Source organism: Notothenia rossii (genome assembly GCF_949606895.1).
Source record: "Notothenia rossii genome assembly, chromosome: 4".
Lineage (NCBI taxonomy): Eukaryota > Metazoa > Chordata > Actinopteri > Perciformes > Nototheniidae > Notothenia > Notothenia rossii.
This window is the reverse complement of record NC_136902.1, coordinates 88,878,692-88,902,306: the sequence shown is the minus strand read 5'-3', so window position 1 is coordinate 88,902,306 and position 23,615 is coordinate 88,878,692. Positions and strand designations below refer to the sequence as shown.

The 23,615-nt window shown below is 40.7% G+C and overlaps 1 protein-coding gene across 3 annotated transcripts in view; it reads right to left on the bottom strand.

Annotated features, from left to right (window-relative positions):
- Window positions 1-23,615, bottom strand: part of gjd1b (gap junction protein delta 1b) — a 46,074-nt gene that overhangs the window by 18,493 nt on the left and 3,966 nt on the right. The window contains exon 1 of one of the 3 annotated variants that reach the window (XM_079679644.1): window positions 18,739-18,953. The exons of 1 other annotated variant lie outside the window; for it this stretch is intronic. In XM_079679644.1, the coding sequence (XP_079535770.1) occupies window positions 18,739-18,755 (17 nt within the window). In that variant the 5' untranslated portion in view covers window positions 18,756-18,953. Of the gene's footprint in view, window positions 1-18,124; window positions 18,244-18,738; window positions 18,954-23,615 lie in introns of those variants that run through there. One more of the 3 variants, XM_079679645.1, reaches the window with a different exon arrangement.

Here is a 23,615-nt window from a genome sequence, read left to right as displayed (position 1 = left end):
GTGTGTGTGTGTGTGTGTGTGTGTGTGTGTGTGTGTGTGTGTGTGTGTGTGTGTGTGTGTGTGTGTGTGTGTGTGTGTAAATACATATTTCCTACTGAAACTAGCTTATAAATATTAATAACAATGCTTATGTATTGTTCACTACACAAACTATGCAAATAAATAACTCAAATATAGGTTTAATATGGATTTTTCTTTTTTGTCTGGGATGGGTGAGGTTTTTTTTTAAAGTGTTGTTGTTTAATGTTTAATGTTTAATAACTGCCGGCTATGTTAAATTCAAATTGTGTTCCCTGTATTTTCATTTCTTCCTACTCCTCTTTGTAAAAAAACCTTTTACATACATAATTGTGCATTGAGTGTTACATAGCAATGTTACACAACATATTCACCTCCATGAGTGATTGAAAAAACCCTCAAATGTCACAAAAACTCTCTGGGAATCACCCATAGGTAAAACATATGTTAGTTGATTGATTGACATCTGACACAGCTAACAGAGATTGCCTTCTCTTGTTTTCTAAACAGCATTGAATAAAAGCCAAGTATTAGATGGGCGACTGTCAAAAGAATTGACATCGGCAGAGGTGGGAAGTAGTGGAGTGCAAATACTTTGTTACTGTACTTAAGTACATTTTTATGATATCACATTTTGAACACAAATACCTGTACTTTCTACTTCTTACATGTTGAACCCAAATACCTGTACTTTCTACTTCTCACATGTTGAACACAAATACCTGAACTTTCTACTTCTTACATGTTGAACTCAAATACCTGAACTTTCTACTTCTCACATGTTGAACACAAATACCTGTACTTTCTACTTCTCACATGTTGAACACAAATACCTGTACTTTCTACTTCTTACATGTTGAACTCAAATACCTGTACTTTCTACTTCTCACATGTTGAACACAAATACCTGTACTTTCTACTTCTTACATGTTGAACTCAAATACCTGAACTTTCTACTTCTCACATGTTGAACACAAATACCTGTACTTTCTACTTCTCACATGTTGAACACAAATACCTGTACTTTCTACCTCTTACATGTTGAACTCAAATACCTGTACTTTCTACTTCTCACATGTTGAACACAAATACCTGTACTTTCTACTTCTCACATGTTGAACACAAATACCTGAACTTTCTACTTCTTACATGTTGAACTCAAATACCTGTACTTTCTACTTCTTACATGTTGAACCCAAATACCTGTACTTTCTACTTCTTACATTTTGAACCCAAATACCTGTACTTTCTACTTCTTACAGTTTGAACCCAAATACCTGAACTTTCTACTTCTCACATGTTGAACACAAATACCTGTACTTTCTACTTCTTACATGTTGAACCCAAATACCTGTACTTTCTACTTCTTACAGTTTGAACACAAATACCTGTACTTTCTACTTCTTACATGTTGAACACAAATACCTGTACTTTCTACTTCTTACATGTTGAACACAAATACCTGTACTTTCTACTTCTCACATGTTGAACACAAATACCTGTACTTTCTACTTCTTACATGTTGAACCCAAATACCTGTACTTTCTACTTCTTACAGTTTGAACCCAAATACCTGAACTTTCTACTTCTCACATGTTGAACACAAATACCTGTACTTTCTACTTCTTACATGTTGAACTCAAATACCTGTACTTTCTACTTCTTACATGTTGAACACAAATACCTGAACTTTCTACTTCTTACATGTTGAACACAAATACCTGTACTTTCTACTTCTTACATGTTGAACACAAATACCTGTACTTTCTACTTCTTACATGTTGAACTCAAATACCTGTACTTTCTACTTCTTACATGTTGAACCCAAATACCTGTACTTTCTACTTCTTACATGTTGAACCCAAATACCTGTACTTTCTACTTCTTACAGTTTGAACCCAAATACCTGAACTTTCTACTTCTCACATGTTGAACACAAATACCTTTACTTTCTACTTCTTACATGTTGAACTCAAATACCTGTACTTTCTACTTCTTACATGTTGAACACAAATACCTGTACTTTCTACTTCTTACATGTTGAACTCAAATACCTGTACTTTCTACTTCTCACATGTTGAACACAAATACCTGTACTTTCTACTTCTTAAATGTTGAACTCAAATACCTGTACTTTCTACTTCTTACATGTTGAACTCAAATACCTGTACTTTCTACTTCTTACATGTTGAACACAAATACCTGTACTTTCTACTTCTTACATGTTGAACTCAAATACCTGTACTTTCTACTTCTCACATTTTCTAAACAGGCTGGTTCCTTTAGTCTGAATGTGTGTTTGGTGGCGTAATCATTATTATTTAGAGTCATTGCGTGCCTATTGATTTGAACACGATCCGTGTATCCATCATTTCCTGGTCTTCTCTAAAGAAGAGGGACCAATGAAAACGTTGTCATGTTGACATTGTTCAGCATGGAAACATTCATTAGCTAACAATGACATTATTGTTCTATTAATATAAAGGGAGGTCAGGTACTCTTTAAAACAGCTGCTAGTTATGGGTACTTTTTACTGAAGTACATTTGAAAGCCTCTTTACTTTTACTTGAGTAAAGAAGTTTAGTCAGTACTTCTACTTTCACCAGAGTATTTTGAAACACGAGTATCTGTACTTCTACTTGAGGAAAGGATGTGAGTATTTTGCCAGCTCTGGACATCGGCTCTAATTTGTGGGACAGGTGATAAAAATGCTGTGCAGTAGTGTTAGAGGTTTGGGAAAATCCCTCCTCTGTTTATTTGTTTCTTTTTTTAACTATAACCTTTATCCTGACTTTCCCTTTTATTTCCGCCCTGAATATGTTGACGTTTTGTCTCTCCTGAGTGTCTTAATGGTGCCAGGTGGTAACCCAAATTCAGAACACCAGCAGCTCTGACAAACCTAATCCTGTCACATCAAATATGGATGGACACTCGTCGTCATGCTCTCTCTCCGTTTCTCTTTCTCTCCGTCTGTGTTCGTCTGCCAACATTTATCAATAGCTCGTAGTTCACGGCGGGTCACCTGGCATGCAGCTGTATCCAACCTCACACAGGAGCCCACACACATTACTGCGCACACACACACGGGGGGAATTGTTCCGGTGCTTTAGGCCAGTGACAGAAGGAGTGAGGGGGCTGCACTCTCCCCTGCTGACACACACACACACATGCTCACAAATTCTATGAAAAAAACATACACAGATTTACACAGAATCAGAGCATGAAATCTCTAAGTACACCTCTCCATGCATGTCTGCACACACACACATTTTAATCACACACACACACTCTCTTCCAGCTGTTGCATGGCGTGACAAAGCCGATTGTGTCTGATATGGCCGAGTGTTATTTCCATCTACTCACGAGAAGATGAAGATGAATTTCTATATCGTACGAAGCACTGCTGGTGGTTTTACCTTTGCCCTGCCTCTGAGTCATTGAGTTTTGAGCAGGCGGCTCAGAGGACGACTTTGATTAAGTGACAGATGTGTAGCAGTCGAGTTTATACAAAGCAACTTATAATATATAATCCCAGGAGGATAGATTTGACGTATATGCATGTAACCTCCCTTTCAAACACACACACACACACACACACACACACACACACACACACACACACACACACACACACACACACACACACACACACACACACACACACACACACACACACACACACACACACACACACACACACACACACACACACACACACACACACACACACACACACACACACACACACACACACAAAATAGACTTTACACTGCCATCTCCAAAGAACAAGTAAGGGACGTTCAGTTCTCTTAACTTGATTGGACTTTTTTCTGCGGATTGATATGACTGCTCTTAGTCGATGAGTCTCTTTAGCAACGGTCTGTTTTCGTTAGCAATAGTCTGAATTAACAACCATTGGAATCTCCAAATTGACCAATAAGAATTGAGTATTCAACTAAGCCATTTAATAAAGTCAGTGACATTTTCATGACACCCGTGCAAAAACAGAAAAATGCAAACATCTGAAGAAAAGGGGTCTTCTACACTAACACGGCCACGAACATTACTTCTGTCGGCAAAAACCAACGTCAGAATCGTCAGAGAAATTCAGAGTCTGGGTTGTTCAAAGAAGCCAGTGAAAAAATGTTGACGTGTCTAAAGGACCACCACGGTGTAATCTACGTTTTGGGAAACCTCCTGGACCTCAGTTAAAAAAAAGTGCAAGTCTATTAACACCAGTACTGCACTTAAAGGTAGGGTAGGTAAGAATGGAGAAACCAGCTCGAGGCCGCTAGTATTTGAAAATACGCCTACCGGAAAAAATCTGCCTCTTCCTTCAGACTTCCTCACAGAGCCCCTCCTCCAAAACACACGAACACGCACATGACCAATGAGGGCACGAGATAAGTTTGTGCACAGATGGAAGGCTGACAGGCAGGTAGGCCATCCAGTTACTTTAGCCGGGCCGGCTCAGATGATTGGTCGTGCTTTTTACAGCGCTACGGCTTCCACAGATGAAATGTTTTTATATATTTATTGTCAAAGCATTTAATATATTCATTGCTATCGGGATGTTAAGAGCATTCCATGGGATATAACTAAAAGAAGTTTCTGAAGTGAATTACCTACCCCACCTTTAATTACATGTTTCAGATACTTGTACTTTACTTTAATTTTTACATTTCATGCAACTTATACTTGAACTCCACAACTATGTACTTTATATTCCACTATAATAACTCAACGCCTGTGGTAAGTGGTGACGGTTCGCTTTAAAGAAACGCTAGGCTCAGATACTTCTTCCAACACTTAGTACATTTTAGTTAAGAAGCATGATTTATTTACAAGTATAATGTTTCCTTACAAGTACATAAAGTAATATATCTTTACTTTTATCGTCTTCACTCAGAGAAAAGCAATGGAAGATATTTGTCTTTGCGTTTTGTGTCATTAGTTTTTTTTAAAACAGAACCACAGTTTTTTTTCCAATATAGTCCTATACAAAAAAGATAAAAGTTCCCTTTATAGTAAAAGTGTCGAGCTATATTTACAAATACAAGCTTTTTTTTCAATACATGTATAACTTTCTGCTGAAATTCCTGCTCTCATTGAATGTATATTTCTTTAGCAGTGATGAGGTGGTCTCTGACAGTCCCTCTTTTTTATACAATAGTCTTTGTGTGTAATCCTGCTTCTGTAATCTTCTAAAATGGATATCTAATAATAGAATATTCTAATACAGTTCACTTGTCCATCTGTCTGTCACACACACACACACACACACACACACACACACACACACACACACACACACACACACACACACACACACACACACACACACACACACACACACACACACACACACACACACACACACACACACACACACACACACACACACACACACACACACACACACACACACACACACACACACACACACACACACACACACACACAGGTATGTTAGTCGCATGATGATGAATGTGAACTGACGTGCTCTGGAGATTAATTGATGACGAACCCAGCCCTTCTGAGGCAAACACTAATTCTCATACAGCTAGACAATCACATGCAAAGACACATTGTACATGATATTATAAGGGGCGGGACATCTCTAAGCGGTTGACCAATCACAACAGAGCCGGCCAGCTAACCAATCATAAGCAGAATAGGACCCCTTTAACCATTTGCAAAACAATTTGATATATAGATTATTCAGCCTGACTAATGACTATAAAAGGATATATTTGTTTGTATTTTTAAACAACTCATAAAGCATAGATTGATCCAGAGGTTAAGCGTATCAAATACAAATAAATAATCCTGTGCACTGGTGCCTAAAGTAATTGCGCTCTAAGGGTCTCCATGACGATAATAACTGTGGCAGTTACCTTGGCAACAAACAAGGCCCATTGAAGTCAAATTGGAGGCCGGATGTTAAAAATAGACTTTCTAAAAATTCACTCCGAGAGATCGTTCACACCTGAATAAAAAAAGGGGAACTGACAGGAGTGGTCACCATGGCAACAGTCCAACCACTGTGCACATATTATTATTTATCTTTCTTTAGAGTGGGTTGTGATTCATTTTTAAAGGTTTTATTGTCATATGCACAAAGCTACAGTGTAGAAATGGCAATGAAATTATTCTGAGCTACCAATGCAACATATATAATAAATTACAAAATAAAAAATTGTGCAAAAAGTCTATCTACATGGAAATAGAATATGATGTGTACAAGAACAGAATATAAAATTGGATAATGTACATTAAAGGTCCCCTATTATACTGTTTTTCATCAATATATTATAGGTCTCAGATATATACAGAACCTGTCTCTGATTGGCTGAAACACCAAACAGATCATTCCAGCATCCCATAATCCCCTCTGTTTCAGCCCTGTTTCCAAAGTGCTGATTCTCAGTCTGTTATTTTAGATGAAAATAAGGAGCCCCTCCCCACGCCCCTCTGAGAGAGATTTGGTTAAAAAGAACACTATAGGCGCATTCACACCGCAGTACTTTTCCCACAAAGGTTCATGAGAACTTAATTCATCAGAACTCTTTAGTTCTGATGAACGAAGCACAGATCGCGTTCACACCGGAATAAATCCCTGGGGGTGGATTAGGCAAATGAAGCCGCTGACGTCACTTCTTCTTCTTCTGCTTTGGGTTTACTGGCAGGCTGCAAACAACTTCACGGCGTATACTACAGTAGGGCTAATGCTAATAAAATGGTGGCTTCACAACTATTTTTTTGAGTTTTACGCGGCGTGGTTTGCAATCCGCCCAGCCAATCAGAAATATAGCTCTTTTCTCACAAGAGAGCCGCATGAGAGTCCCTGCTCTCTAGCAATGGGTAAAAAGGTTCTCATGAACTAATTTTAGTTCCGGCTCTTTTTGGTTGTGAACGCGACATTTCGGAACTATATCGGAACTAAAGTGGGAAAAGTACTCCGGTGTGAACGCGGCTAATGGTGCTCTAGGAGGAGATTCAGGTGATAAGGGGTGGGGGGGGGGTTACCTTGGTTGCTGATTGGCTAATGGTTATACAAGCCAAAACATCGTTATGACATCATTAAGTGGCCAAAATCTGATCAGCTCATTTTCAGACAGGTTTTTATAGAAATGGATCAGGACAAAAAGAGAGAGAATCTTTTTTCCTGAAACTTTCAGAGTCTCTTTCCACAGGGGGACATGTTGATGTAGAAGAGACATGAAGAAGAGGGGACACATGTTGATGTAGAAGAGACAGGGAGAAGAGGGGACACATGTTGATGTAGAAGAGACATGGAGAAGAGGGGACACATGTTGATGTAGAAGAGACATGAAGAAGAGGGGACACATGTTGATGTAGAAGAGACATGAAGAAGAGGGGACACATGTTGATGTAGAAGAGACATGGAGAAGAGGGGACACATGTTGATGTAGAGGAGACATGAAGAAGAGGGGACACATGATGATGTAGAAGAGACATGAAGAAGTGGATTTTGCACAATAGGTGACCTTTAAGACAACATTAAATACGGTTGGTATTTGCAGGAAAGAGAAAGAGTAGTAGTAGGACATGAGGAAGGGAGAAGTTGATGGGCGGGGGAAAGCAGGACGGGTTCAACGGAGGGCAATACAGAACGAGAGAGAAATGATGGCCGTAATCCGGATTAAAACTGTCGGTTTTGGACAATCCCGAGTTAGGGCCGCCGCGTTCGTGCCAGCTCCCCACCCACCGCCGCTCTGCCGGCCAAAAACCAGCCCAAATCAGCCGCTCTGGCACATGCAGGGAGCCTCCATGACTCACAGCAGACAGCAGGAACATCCCGAACACACTCACTAAATACCTATTTTTACCCAACAGTCTCTTTATTTCTGTCACTCGCACCCATCGTATCAGAAAGCAATGGTCATTTGAAAGTAATGTGCAATAGTTTGACTTAATTGTGTCTTACTTCGCATGCAGCAGCTTCATAACTGTCAATAAATAATTATCTTTTCAAATCACAGTCAGGAAAGACGATTTTTTTCATCCCATTAACCTCTGAGACGTAGGGGAGGGAAAGTATAACATACCATTACAAGCATCTGAAAAGGATTGCAAAATACTACAGTGAGGTACAAGTATTTAAAATGAGTACACGTAAGTAATAATCCCCCCCTCCCCCAGTTGACAATTTACTAGCGGTATTTACTTGCGGTACCGAGGTGGGCCGGCGGTACCGAAGTGGGCCGGTCGAGAGTCCCGGGCTGATTTTTACCCCCAGTCCGCCCCTGGGTCACATGGGTATGGGCGACATATGTTTTGTTTTACTGTTCTGTGTCCCTTATTTTGGTTTGTTATAGTTGTTCGTTTTGATGCTTTTGTTTACATTGTTGCTCCAATTCCTAATCTCCCAAGAGTATTAGTGTTTTTACTATCTCAATGAATTGATTTGTGTCTTTTGTTGAGGGATCAAGCATACTTGCCAACCTTGGGACCTCAGAAATCGGGAGCATTTCAAAACCACCGCGGGGGGGGGGGGGGGTGCTAGTGGATCGCCGGAGCTGTATTAGATTAACATTGACATGCTTATTGTAGTTGTAAGTGCACTGTCTTGATGGAGCATATGTGTGGGCTGGACCTGTATTATAGGAAAGGAGTGAGCAGAGGGTAGAGTTGTTGATTCTTGTTCTGTTTTCTGTGAATATCTGCCTCACCCTCTCAGAATTTCAGTTGCATGCGCTACTAAAGAGACGCGCTACCATGGAAACCAAACAATGGTGTAGCTGTATTAAAGTCCGAGTGGAAACAGTCCTGAGTAAATCGGATTTAGTCAGAAATCGGGAGAAATGCGGGAGAAATATGACCCCGGGAGGAAACCGGGTGAGGGCAATGAAATCGGGAGTCTCCCGCGAAAATCGGGAGGGTTGGCAAGTATGAGCACCCCTGACGCGAGCGTCAGCCTTGGGAGTGGGGATTCAGCGGTGTTAGGCCCTCACGTGCACTTCACTGCCCCTTAAGTGTGTGTGTGTGTGTGTGTGTGTGTGTGTGTGTGTGTGTGTGTGTGTGTGTGTGTGTGTGTGTGTGTGTGTGTGTGTGTGTGTGTGTGTGTGTGTGTGTGTGTGTGTGTGTGTGTGTTTAGTTAATTTTGCACCTTTCTTAATTGATCACTTTCTTTTCAGTTGCTGTGTCTGTACAGGGCACGTGTGAGTGGCGGTGAGTAGTAGCAGATTTGACCTGCTTGCTTCCCCCTCCCAACAGTAACTGTCTGCGCTCATTTAGTCGTTTTTTATACACTGGATACCATTTTAAATAGCATAGTAGATGAATTCATAATACATTTTTGTTGTTTTTACTGGTTAAAGTATTGTTTGTAAATGTGTCTATTGATAATAAATGTCATACTCTTGGGAGAAAATCCTTGTCTTAGGCCTTTTTGTTGACTGCCAACTGTATCGTGTTTCTTTAAATTGAATCTGTGGAGTTTTTGCTGTTTGATCAAGTTGAGTTAGAGGGCAACTTTGATCAGTACAGCTAAACTTTAGGCCGTGTGCGCGGCCGCGGTTACATTCTGGAAGAGATGGTGAAGGGTCGCTGTATTTTTGGTTGACTGTAACCGTTTCACACCTTGATTATTTAGGAAATATGATTGTGGACGTTATAATGACTTGATTATCTTTATTAAAGCAAGATTTGTTCAACGCATTTTTGGATACATATCAAGAGTGAGCAGTGTAGGAATCACAAAAAAGACATTAAAGACATTACATTGAACTTTGAGAAGCCAGGGTGGACATTTTTCTCCTCTTATTAATCGACTAATTTATACGAAATAATCGGCAGAATGGTTGATAATTGAAATGATTGTAACTTGCAGCCTTAATGCTGATTAAAGTACATCTTATTTTCTACTTTTCTTACTCATTATATTGTACTTTATCTGAGTTCATACATTCATTTTCAAGTGTTTCTACCACAGCAAGCGAGACGAGCCAGTTGTCATGGAAATGTTCAGCAAACGTCAAAATTACCATTTTCCGAAAGCATATCACTTTAATTGGAGGTGGAGGTCACTGTGGCATCAAGTTGTAATTATAGACTAATGGAAAATGTAATTTTGCTAACATTAGTCATCATGAGTTACTGGCCATACTACATGAAGTAAAGCTGTAGCAGCCAAATCCCTGAATGTGATGAATTGAGCAATGAACAGGTGATCAAACATTCCAATGAATTCAAACCCCATCAGTCTCTCAATCACAAGGTAGCCGCGACCTAAAGCACACCTTGATTTATCATCTATTTTACTCTAAATATACCAAATGGACATGATGCTGTATTGAATAAGACATGAATAATACCGATAGAGACTGTTGGGGAATAATTTGCTTATTCAACCTTTGACACATCTTTTTCTCTCTTCACTGTCTCCTTTCCCATGGCATAGGTCTATGGCCGGGGTGTCAAACTCAAATACACAGTGGGCCAAAATAAAAAAAATGGGTACTAGTCGAGGGCCGGACTGGTTCAATGTTGATTGCGAAACTTATTGAAATGAACTTATTGCACATATTAAACCTGGAACTAACAAAGCTTAAATTATTGCCTATAAAGACAACATGAAACATTCAATAATCAGTTGCATTCATTTCTTATGGCTCTATCTGCAGCTTTTCCAGAGTCATTTCTTATGATCACATTTTCCCACAGGCCAACAACAGCTTCAACAAAACTATTTCCCTCAAAGAACAAACCAAACATGCCCTGTTGTCGTGAGAGACAAAGTGCAGAAGGAAACATCCATTAAACTCAGTGTGCTGCTCTGTGATGCTAGTTCAGATACTTGGCATCTCATCTTGGGTGCAAGGTCATCAATATTTGGGCTCAGGCTCTGAGCTGAGGAGACCCTCAGGATGGAGTGAAGGTGTGCATGCAATATACCGGCGGGCCAGATCTAATAGTAATTAGAAATTATCCTGCGGGCCGAAATTAAATCCACCATGGGCCTGATTTGGCCCCCGGGCCTCGAGTTTGACACATGTGGTCTACGGCCTTGGGTATTGCTGCTATCTCTCTTAAGGAGGGGCAGCTTGGCGCATTGTTGTTGCCAGCTTATGACCGAGCACAAGCTGACATGAGATAGTTTACTGTTCAGGGACATCTACAAGCCCTTCTTTTTAGGAACGTAGGTTCCCTGGCGCACATTCTTTTCTATGGACGACAGCTCTAGTTAGATTCAGGGTCCATAATTGTTTAGTCTCGCTGATGAAGAATGTTGATTATTAAACTCCGAACTAGTTAAAACCTGGAACTACAGAATAGTTCTTCAGAATTGATTGTGGCAACTCAACCGTGTGGTCAACTCGTGACCCGTGACATGTTTTGTGAATTCTCCGGCCGAAGCTCCAAATAAACCGTCAGTGTTTGCCATCAAAGCTCCAGCTCTCCTCGTGTCTCTCTGAGTCCTGACTCTCCATTGCTAGAGAAGTTTCTCCCACAGAGACCAGGAAGGTGTCAGGAAGATGTAATGTGAAGTAATAATCAAGTGAGAAGTTGGGTCATTTTCTAATAGACTTTCTATATAATTATCATGTACAATGTGTTGGAGCGCTAGCCAATATAAGTGTGAGTGTTACATAGTGATGTCACTATTGCAGATTTACATGCAGAAAACCCTATACAACACACTACAGGACAGGGAAAACACCTACAAAAATATCATGGTCTCTTTAAGGCAGTTCCACATTGGTTTTGCTGTTTGGACCTGTGTTTGATTTGCTTTTTGAACACATGAAACACTTGAATGACACGGTTAGCTTAGCATAAAAAATTAGAAAAAGAATGAAACAGCTACATTGGTTTTGTCCAAATGAATATGTTACATCTCAATAGTTTGTTCTGCACCAAAGGTTGTAAGGGTTGTTGAGGTGTAGGGTCCCTATGTGGGGCTTATCTATTCAATATGACAAGAATGCAGCATTATATTGGGATACTGAGATTCATCTTCCCCCAGTAAAAATCCGCCACAACTCCCACATGCCTCTGTAATCCAAACGGCCGTTAGCTTATTCATAATTGGCTAACAGAGTTGTGTGAATGCAGCATATTGCAGAGAGTCAAATGCAGCTCGACTTCACTGCTTGATTGAAAACAATGTGGGATCGTGTGTGTGTGTGTGTGTGTGTGTGTGTGTGTGTGTGTGTGTGTGTGTGTGTGTGTGTGTGTGTGTGTGTGTGTGTGTGTGTGTGTGTGTGTGTGTGTGACTGTGTGACTGTGTGACTGTGTGTGTGTGTGACTGTGTGTGTGACTGTGTGACTGTGTGTGTGTGACTGTGTGTGAGAGGGGAGGTGCGAATGTATTGTCACACTCTATCCGGTTGCTCATATGCAAAGTGGAGGGCTGTGACGGCTCTGGCAGTGTGTGTGAAAAAGCCTGTCTGTGTGTATATTTTCTGCCTCTGAGTGATGACTAAATATATTAACCACGCCGCAAGTTTGCTTACGCACATTTTTGTATATTTGGATGACCATCTGGTAAAGGAGTAAGTGTGTGTGTGTGTGTGTGTGTGTGTGTGTGTGTGTGTGTGTGTGTGTGTGTGTGTGTGTGTGTGTGTGTGTGTGTGTGTGTGTGTGTGTGTGTGTGTGCTGGGGGGGGCGGTGAATCAGATTACAGTATGCCGGTCCTGGTGGAGATGTCGTTTGCTTTAGAAAGGTGTGACTGTGTGCACTCACGATTATGTATTCATGTTGAGTCAATCAGTGAACAAGTTGATTCTGCCTCTGAGGAACGTTCGTCACAAACACTCGGAGAGATGAGTGTACTGCCGGTTAAGTGACTCTTGCAGTTTGTTCATTAGAGACCACATTAAAGTGTGAAGATGCAGCCGATGATGGGATCATGGCTTTGGGAGGGGGGGGGGGAAGGAGGATAAATCAATGGCAACACAGCGTGCTTTTCATCTTCAAACAATGAGAGGGAGGCAGATAAAGCAAGAAGGCCGAGGGAGAAAGAGCAAAGGAGATCCATGGAGATATGAAAAGGAGAGCTTTTTATCAGCCGACAAACATAATGATCAATCAAACAAAACGAGGATGTCAACTTTAAGATGGCAACATTAAAGTGCCTTTAGTCATGTGCAATAAAAGCAGAGTTTATAAATAAACCACAAGCTTACACGAATAGACCCAACTGGGAAAACTTCAAAAGCCGGCAGCTTCACTTTGTACACAACAAAGATCAAAGTTGGCCATTTATTTAAATTCTATCCCTCATATTTTATGTAGTTCTGTTTATATCTAACCGCATAAGAGAGTCAGATATCTTCTGTCTCGCTGTGTTGTGTTAACATTTGTTAAAACAATACCTGCCATAGGAGTCTTTGCTGCACTGGTATCCAATCTAAAAATGACTCAAAGACTATTATTATTTATGTGTGCCCTTTCAATTCATGTCCACTTACTCTAAAGGCCCGGACACACCAAGCCAATTTTGGCCGTTGATGAGCGTTGACCCGCCCTACTCAGATTGGTGTGTCCCGCACCTTTGTGTCTTTTCAGCCGTGCCGACACCTCTTCGGCCGAAAACCCACCGATTCACAGTCGGCTAAAGGCTGTCGGCAAAATAAATCACTCTGATTGGCTGTTCAGCTAGCGAATCAGTGCATGAGAAGCGAAACGGAAGTGAGGGACCCAAACAAACTATTAAGAAGGCAAACCTGAGATTTCATTTAACTCCAGCTCTCGACTCAGGTTGGGGAAAGCCCCGTGAGCTTCTCGCTGTAGAGGGAAAATGGAACGCACGCTATTTGTTGTTTGTTTATATCACGCAGTCTGTTCTTCTTCTCTCGGTTATCACGCAGTCTGTCTTCCGGTTGTTGCCTCTTTTGAATTACGAATACACACTACCGCCGCTTGCTGGTAAGGAGAGTTATTGCCACTCACGCATGTGATGTTCGTACGTGCTTCTTGGCCGTCGGCTGAAGTCTTTACGGTGTGTTCCAGTACGACGCATGGCCAAGACACAGGAGACGAGAGGAGACACAACAGTCGGGGGTCTGTCTGTGTCAGTTCTTTGGTGTCAGCTTGGTGTGTCCGGGCCTTAAAGTTATTTAAGTTCCTAGCAGCTGTGGTTTTAGAGAGACAGTTGTCGTCTTTGTCACAGTGACTGGGTAAAAACAGAAGAGTTTAATGTAGAGCCCAAGGCTGTGAATAGTATTACAAAAAAATATGATGTTTCGTGTATTTTACTAACCACTAACGCCATGATGTCAAGGAATAGTGTGAAGGAGATTTCACAAAGACGTAGGAAAAGACAGAAGAAATCTAAGTGCACTTGGCTACAAATGTTTAATAAGCAACCGAAGTCAGTGACAAACGTAATAAAGATTCCTGTCCTAAAGTTAATCACACCTCCGAAGAAGAAGGAGGTATTTAATGTATTGGGTACAATTCAACACGGTGAATGCTATTGGCGGCCAAATGGTGCGTAGCTTAAAATGTTGCTACTGCATGGAAATGTGGGACGCCATTATCTCCTTTCCTTTAGTGAAGGCTGTGTCAGTGATACCTTATATTAAAAGGAGACAAGGAAGAAAGCATTGCGGCACCTTTCGTTAGCATTGGGAGAAGTTGACCATCTCTTATATACCAACTTTCTCATCACGTTGATCAAAGAATGTTAATCAATGAGGAAACTGTGTTACCTCTGCAGCACGATACACAAAACTTTACCATTAATAATTCATGGTTAGACTTTAAATCCTAAGGCCTTATAAGATCTGACAACTCTGTAATAAAGCTGGCATTGAATATGTATGGAACTAAAACTTCATTAACATAACTATTATACGCAGGCTTGGGGAGTAACGGGATTACATTATCAAGATACAGAAAAAGGTAAATGTATATCCTGACAGTTACATAACAAATATGTAATCAGATTACTGTTACATTTCTAAATAATGGGGATAACTAGCATGTTATCAAAAACCTAAAAAGAGCAATATATTGTTTGTTGTGAAAGGATCAGATGATATCTCTTCTCTGTGAGCTGTACCGTTCTGTAGGATAATACTTTAAGTCTGAATCTATACGCCTACTGCCTCGGTTTTCACTTTCTTTGGTTGATTTGTTCTATTTTTAATTCAGTAGGTGAACCTATATGTTCATACAATAGTGTGTGTGAGCTTAACTGTGTGTATTTACTACTGACATGTATCAAGATCATTTGTTTTCCTGTCAGAGGTGACCAATCGTGTTTGTTTTGTTTGCTTGTGGCTTATTTTGTTTTGTTTAACCAGACAGCTGTTTACTCTCCTTCTCTAATCTTGTATTTCTTACCTGTTTTTGTATTACCTAAAGCCCAATGTGATACTCTGTATACTACTGTTGCCTGTTATTTGTCTGAAAACCCAATAAAAAAAGTGAAAAAAAAAGAAAAAACGGTGTGTATTGAACTAAAATGGAGCATTTTCTGTCCACTTATTTCTGCTTCTTTAAACTGTAGTATGTGCTCATGTGTTTCATTGTTGGTGTTGGGGAATAATTTCCCCTGCATGTCGTCCTTCGGCCTCTGACGCAGATGCTCCAACCTCGAGCAGCCGTTATCTCCCTTAAGGAGGGGCTGCCCTAGAAAGTTGTTGATGTTGCCAGTTTATGACCGGGCAACTCTCGGTTAGAGATAGTCATTGTTGAGGGACACCTGGAACACATCCTTCTTCGGGGAGTAGATGACCCCGAGCCATAAGAGACAACAAATGTGATTCAGTGTCCTCAGCTGTTTAGTCTCTCTATTGAAGAATGTTGATTGTTACACTCTGAACTAGTTAAAACCTGGAGCTACAGGAGGGGTCTTCAGAATTGATTGTGGCATCTCAACCGTGTGGTCAGATCTTGGTTCGTGAAATGTGTGATGAATTCTCCGGCCGAAGCTCCAATTAAACCATCCGTCAGTGTTTGCCATCAAAGCTCCAGCTCTCCTCGTGTCTCTCTGAGTCCTGACTCTCCATTGCTACAGAAGTTTCCCCCACAGTTGGTGTATAGGCTGCTGCTTGAATATGCTTCATGAAAGGCAGGTTTTCATATAAATAAAATCTCTGAGCCGAGGACACATTTGTTATTCTAAATATCATGGTTTCTTGAGGTAACTTTGTTCTGTTGTTTTACATAACAGTTGCATTGCATTTCATATTGAGGTCATCCAAAAGTAGAGCAAAGTAATTATATTGTGCTACTTAGGTTACAGGTTTAACAATTAAAGGTAGGGTAGGTAAGAATGGAGAAACCAGCTCGAGAGCGCTAGAATTTGAATTCAAAGGTCTTTTATTTTGAAACTCTACATCAGAATGTCCTGATTCTGCCTGAGTGACCAGCCTTCCTTCAGACTTCCTCACAGAGCCCCTCCTCCAACACAAACATGACCAATGAGGGCACGAGATAAGTTTGTGCACAGATGGAAGGCTGACAGGCAGGTAGGCCATCCAGTTACTTTAGCCGGGCCGGCTCAGATGATTGGTCGTGCTTTTTACAGCGCCACAGCTTCCACAGATGACATTTTTTAATGTATTTATTGTCAAAGCATTTAATTTATTCATTGCTATCGGGACGTTAAGAGCATTCCATGGAATATAACAAAAAGTGTTTCTGAAGTGAATTACCTACCCCACCTTTAAGTTGTCATTGATAACAGAATACATTTTATATTAACCCTCCCAACCCTGATTATATGTAGTTTCAAGGCTTTTATTTGTCATGCGAACATAGCTGTAGTTATGACGATGAAAATCTTAGGTCACAAAAATAGTGCAAGTAAATACAAAAATAAAAATATTAAAAAAGTCAAATAGTCAAATAGTGCAATAAGAATCTATATACAAGTGATTGGAATATGATATATTAGATAAATAATTTATAATATATCATATTCCAATCACTCATAGTTTGCATTACATAAAAGTATATTTACTATTTTCCTACGATGCTCACAGCTCGTGTCAAAAACAGGAAGACATGTCTCTTGCTGAGATGTAAAACTTGACTGAGATAAATAATGAATGTTGTCAAGATGTGGTAATGCAGGACAGGGACATGCTCTTCATGTTGCCATGTTTATGTATTGATTTTCTGACAGCGTGCTGAACATCTCACGGGTGATTTTCACCCCTCAGATGTCACATGAGATCACAGGTCCTTGAATGCATCAGCGGGGAAGAACTTTCAAAGCTCTCAAGCATCAATCGTTTTCCTTTTCACAAAAAAAACGTAGCTCTTACTGAAAAGTTACAGAATATTTCCAGAAGAGATTAAATGTCTTTCGAACACCGTGTTCTAACTGAATGCAATTTGGGCTTCAGCGACAAAATGAATATACATAGAATGGTTTTCCTAATTCACCACGTCTTTGCATTACATGAATGTACGTTAATGCGAACAAATCTAAGTTATTTTAATAATGTAAATCCTTAACATTTCACTGTATTTTTGCACATTCTTGCTCAACGCTTCCTCTTTGAAAATCTGTACAGCTCTCCACTTCCAATTCTAGTATTTGTCTCAGTTTCAATGTATTTCATTTTTGTATATTCATATTTTTTTATTTGTTGTAATGGTTTTTAAAAATAGTACTATTTGTTTTGCACCTTTTTTCAACGTATTCCTCCTACTGTGTTTATGTGTGCACCATTTACACCAAAGCAAATTATTTGTTAACTTACTTGGGCAATAAACTCGATTCTGAACCTGTTTGACTTTTGTCGGACGCCCTGTTTCTATTTATCGTTTTTTATTGAAAGCACCGCAATGGACAACAAACAGTTGATAAGTGACATAGCAATGAGGAGATATCTTTTGTTTCACTACAAAAACCTAATTGGTTCGAGGGAAAACGCCTAGGAGCTGAAAATTGTTACCAACAAAGTCATTTTCAGTAAATATATCCATGTAAAAATGTGATTTCTGTAAAAAAAATAGCACAAATCCGCCCATCAAGTGGCTACGCTAGCTCCGCAGCTAATAGCTAGCCTACATGGTTAGTTTACATGATCCAGTGTGTACATGTTGAAAAGTTCAGGGTTGTTTTTGTCGCAGGGCTGCTCTCTTGTGTTTAAGGGTTGTGTGCAGGTTAAGCTTACCCTCCAGTATCATTCTAACACAGACCTGCTCTGCCCTCCAGCCATGTGCTAACGCTCAAGCTGTTAGCTTCACTGAGTGAGTCATCCTGCCAGAGACATGCGTTCCTCCTCGAAGCCCGGTACGGTGAAATCCATCTGAACTCTGACCTCTGTTTAATTCTTTATTAATCTATGCATTATATTATATATTAATCTCTTTAGACATTCATCCCTTCTCTCTTCTCTACACTCAATGCACTACATTGATGTAACCGTGGACAGCTGAGTACATTTATAAACGTATTAACTACATTTTTAAGGTCTTTTTATTTGACTTGAGTATTTCCATTATTTGCTTTTTTGTTCTTCTACTCCACTAAAATTCAGAGGCTTATATTGTATTTTTGTACTACATTGATTTGCCAATTTTTGTTACATTAAAGATTCAGATTTATATTAATAACACAACAAGTGCAACAAATAATATAGCAAGTATTATTACTAGCTTAACGTACACTTTATTGATCCCTTAGGGAAATTGACCCAACAGTAAATATAGTAAAACAAATTATATTGAAAGAAAAATGTATTACTATGAAAAGGGCCATTGTGCAAAAATTAATATGTTTACTTACGTGAGATATCTCCGCATTAGCAATCATTCCTGAAAAGTGACAATACTGGACACTTCCTCAACTGCCCCACAATGCATTGCAGCTCTTAATATTGTGAAGGGGTTCATTCATTTACTGTTGGATTATACATATGAATGACAGCGAGTGACTTTAAGGTACGATTAAGAGGAAATATTACATTGAGTGGAATATATCATTTAGATTTTGTCGAGACAGATTCATTATTTGATGCAACAAAAGACGTATTTCGGTAATTTCATCATTTAATTTCATTTATTTTGTACCCAGTAGTATTTACATAAGTCAAATTGAATACGTGCCACTGTGAAAAAATCTACTATTGTTATATTTTTAAACATTTTTATGAATAAAACAGTGAATATTTCTACACTGTGGTATTACTATGTGTACTGAAACACAGGGTAAAGATGGAGATTTATCTACCAACATTATGTAGGATAAACACACACACACACACACACACACACACACACACACACACACACACACACACACACACACACACACACACACACACACACACAAACGCCAACGGATTCATTCACACCACGTTGACCCTGACCTTAGCATATGTGGACTGAGGGGATCAAGAGTGGTAGAATAAGCAGCTGAGCAATGAGAGAAAAGCCTGGGGGGGGGAAGTGTACATGAGGGGCAAGCAGAAAGAAATGAGAACACACGCTGCATAATTACGTGCAGTTATTCTACATTTTCTCCCCCAGCAACAACTGTGCATCTCCAGCAGTCCCTATGGATGCTGGGTATGGTACTCCAGTCAGAGCAGCTCTCTCCTGGGGCTCATTTCCAGGATCACTAGCAGCTATAGCAGACCAACCCCTCTATCAGTGGAGCATTGCCAGATGATGTGTTATCAGCAGGTGGATGCTGTGTATTTGTTATAGAAGTCTCAGATGAAGCAGGAAATGCATGCATCTGTCTCTCATTCCTTTGATTCATTACCCCCCAATGGAGAATGTGAGGTCATTTTAGAACCCGCTTTTCTTATGGCATCACGACCCACAGCATCCCGGGGGTCATTACATATGGATGGGGAAAGTGTGAAAGCAGAGACAGAGAGGGACAAAGTGCCTTCTGTAAAGTGTCTCTTTTATTTTCTAACAATCTCTCAGGGGAGTCTGCCGTAAGCGAGCCTCTTTCTCGCTTTCTTCTTCTTCTTCTTCTTCTTCTTCTTCTTCTTCTGCGCAATATGGCACACATTTGCCAGATAAGACACATTCTGCACCAACAAAATCATGCATCACCTCCGTGGGGGTTGAGAGCGCTCCGCGGGGATTTGCTAAATAAAAGCACGATGATCTAAAGGTCATGTGACGACAGAGCTGTAACGTGTCGACAAACACAGGCACGCTGAGCCGCTTGTACACACTGCTCACTAACAAATATTGTTTCTGGCTTGGCGACTGTGCCGAAAAGAATACATGTGACACACACACACACACACACACACACACACACACACACACACACACACACACACACACACACACACACACACACACACACACACACACACACACACACACACACACACACACACACACACACACACACACACACACACACACGAGCTGAGGGCTCCTACAGTAAGTGACCAAACCAAATTGACCCAGGGGAGCCGTGCTGAGCGAGGTGGTGTATGTCAGAACGAGGTGTGAAGCTTCTGCAGAAACACACCTACACACACTTTATCTTCACCCCCTGTAAAGTGCAAAAGGCATGCTGGGATATATTCAACTGTTAAAGAACAGCTCAAATAACTGTACGCCAAAATGTGCACCTCCTAGTGCTTCAAAGCCATTTGAAGGGTTCAGTACGCTTCAACAAAGTGCTCGTCGTATAAAGGAACAGCATCTGCAAGCCCCTTTCACACAATGGAATTGGAGGGGGTGCGTATACGACAATTTCCTACTTTTCCAAAACAGATATTCCAACAATCAAAGCCACTCTATGCAGCGGTGGCAGATTGGAATCGATTTACTTTGTAGGGTTTCCCGTGGCTTTTAGAGTGGTGATTTCTAGAGCATGTTGTCATCACCCTTTGTACAATGACTCAAATCGTATATAAAAGAAATCTGAAATAATTTGTGAGAGATTGCATCGTCTCAAATACAATGCAATGGAGCACTAGCCAATAGATTTGCGAGGTGACGGCCAAAACGTCAGCCACCTGTACTAGAGGTGTTAGGGGGGGCTGTGGCTCAGTGGGTTAGTGCGCTGAACTTAGTGCGAATCAGGGGGATAATAAGTTCGAGTCCCACTGCAGTCAGCATGTCGTGCCCACAGTATTGAGTAAGTCGCTGTGGGTAAAAGCCTCTAACAAGTGACATGTAATGTAATGTGTTAATCACTCCTAATGTCTTTTAAGGAAAGATTTTGACAGAATAAATATGTAGTCTGCTGTTCTACAATCATGGTTTATTTTATTTGGGCAGTAAAGTCAATGAGGTACTTACAGCTTTTATCACTCGCTTAACATTCCAGTCAACACATTACTTAATTTGTATTGCCAATGGACAGGGCTAAAGACTTTTTCCTTAACTGGACTGTCTCCCATCGAGCTCCGCTTCCTAGTCCATTATTGGAGATCAATATCAGGGGGGTGGGAGAATGCATGCACCTGCATGTTTAGCAGTCCAAATCTGACCAATGACAGTCAGCACAGTTGGGACAGTAGCCTATGGGAGTGGGAGAGACTGCATGAGTGATGTGTTGACAGTAGTTAGGTCGAGAGTGCTTCATCAGAGGCTGTTTGTACCAACAGGCGCTGGGCCCACAGTCCATCAGAGGGTCCTGGGGGAAGTCCATTTACACCTGCCCCACTGCCCGTAATGGGGGGAATTAATCACGGGTAGCAGGTGAACACACACAGACACTAGGCCGCTGAAAGCCATCGGAGCACATGTGATATGTCCACAAAGTACACCCGTGCTCACGTTTTATACACAGTCTGAGTATTTCTGCACACACACACACACACACACACACACACACACACACACACACACACACACACACACACACCCTCTGACCGTAGAAGGGAATCTCTGGAGCCGTTTGTAATCTTACCCAAACAACAAGTGTTATACTCCCCCTAATGTGTGTGTGACTCATGTATGACAAATGTACTCAGGCTTGCAGGCTGTTGTAGGGGAGGCTCATGAACACACACACACACACACACACACACACACACACACACACACACACACACACACACACACACACACACACACACACACACACACACACACACACACACACACACACACACACACACACACACACACACACACACACACACACACACACACACACACACACACACACACACACACACACACACACACACTGGGATAGCGACCTGTCCAATGCTTTACGCGACACCTGCGCCAACCAATGAGACGTGTTCGATCTCAGCGGACGGACCAATAGGATTTAGGATTGGGGGAGGATTAGAGTGCGTTTATAAAAATTCATGTCAGCGGTGATGTCCCAGATTAGATGGTTTGGATCTGTAGAAAAGCCAGATGAAGTGAAGGGCACTTTAATGTGGGAACGTGCAGGCTGTCAAACACGAGCTAAACATGGTTGACTTCCTCTTTTAATTTCAAATCGGAAATACTAAAAGATTAGGAGAGCTTCCGGTTAACACCATTCAAGAGGTTAATTGCATGATTTATTAATGACCTCCTCCATTTCTTTATCCCTTTTGACAAACTGGACATGTTGGTGAAATGTCCGAGCAGCAATGCAGCTTTAGATTTCCAATGAACAGGTTCATATCTAGAGATGTGCTGTCGAGCAAACATCCAATTAATAACAAATCTACCTTGAAAACCACTCAAATAAATCAATTTGTAGACTTAGTATGACTTCCACTGGGAAAGGACAGCCAATACCAAATCAGTGGCCTAGTTTACAGCAGGGGTGTCAAACTCAAATACACAGTGGGCCAAAATGTAAAAAATGGGTACTAGTCGAGGCCCGGACTGGTTCAATGGTTATAGCAGAACTTATTGAAATGAACTTATTGCACATATTAAACCTGGAACTAACAAAGCTTAAATGATTGCCTATAAAAACAACATTAAACATTAAATAATCAGTTGCATTCATTTCTTATGGCTCTATCTGCAGCTTTTCCAGAGTCATTTCTTATGATTACATTTTCCCACAGGCCAACAACAGCTTCAACAAAACTATTTCCCTCAAAGAACAAACCAAACATGCCCTGTTGTCGTGAGAGAGAAAGTGCAGAAGGAAACATCCATTAAACTCAGTGTGCTGCTCTGTGATGCTAGTTCAGATACTTGGCATCTCATCTTGGGTGCCAGGTCATCAATGTTTGGGCTCAGGCTCTGAGCTGAGGAGACCCTCAGGGTTGAGTGAAGGTGTGAGTGCAATACACCGGCGGGCCAGATCCAATAGTAATTCGAAATTATCCTGCGGGCCGAAATTAAATCCACCACGGGCCTGATTTGGCCCCCGGGCCTTGAGTTTGACACATGTGGTTGCTAAAACATATTCAATTGCAGCTTCATTAACTGTGATTTCACTTTCAACGAGTGTTTTAGATAATTGTGCAGTGACTACAATGAGCCAAAAATAACCTGGCTGTGTAAGAACTTAACTTAAGTGTTTTTTTGTATGTGATAAATGAAGCTATGTTATTGGAAACCGCCCCATAATGAATTGCATTTTTTTTTCAGACTGTTCAATAACGTCTCTTTTTTAAATGGCGGTGAGAAATGAAGAGATGAAAAACGCAGGATGAAAAACATACTTAACTAAAATATTTAATTATTACAATCGGCTTTAAAATTATACTGCAGAAG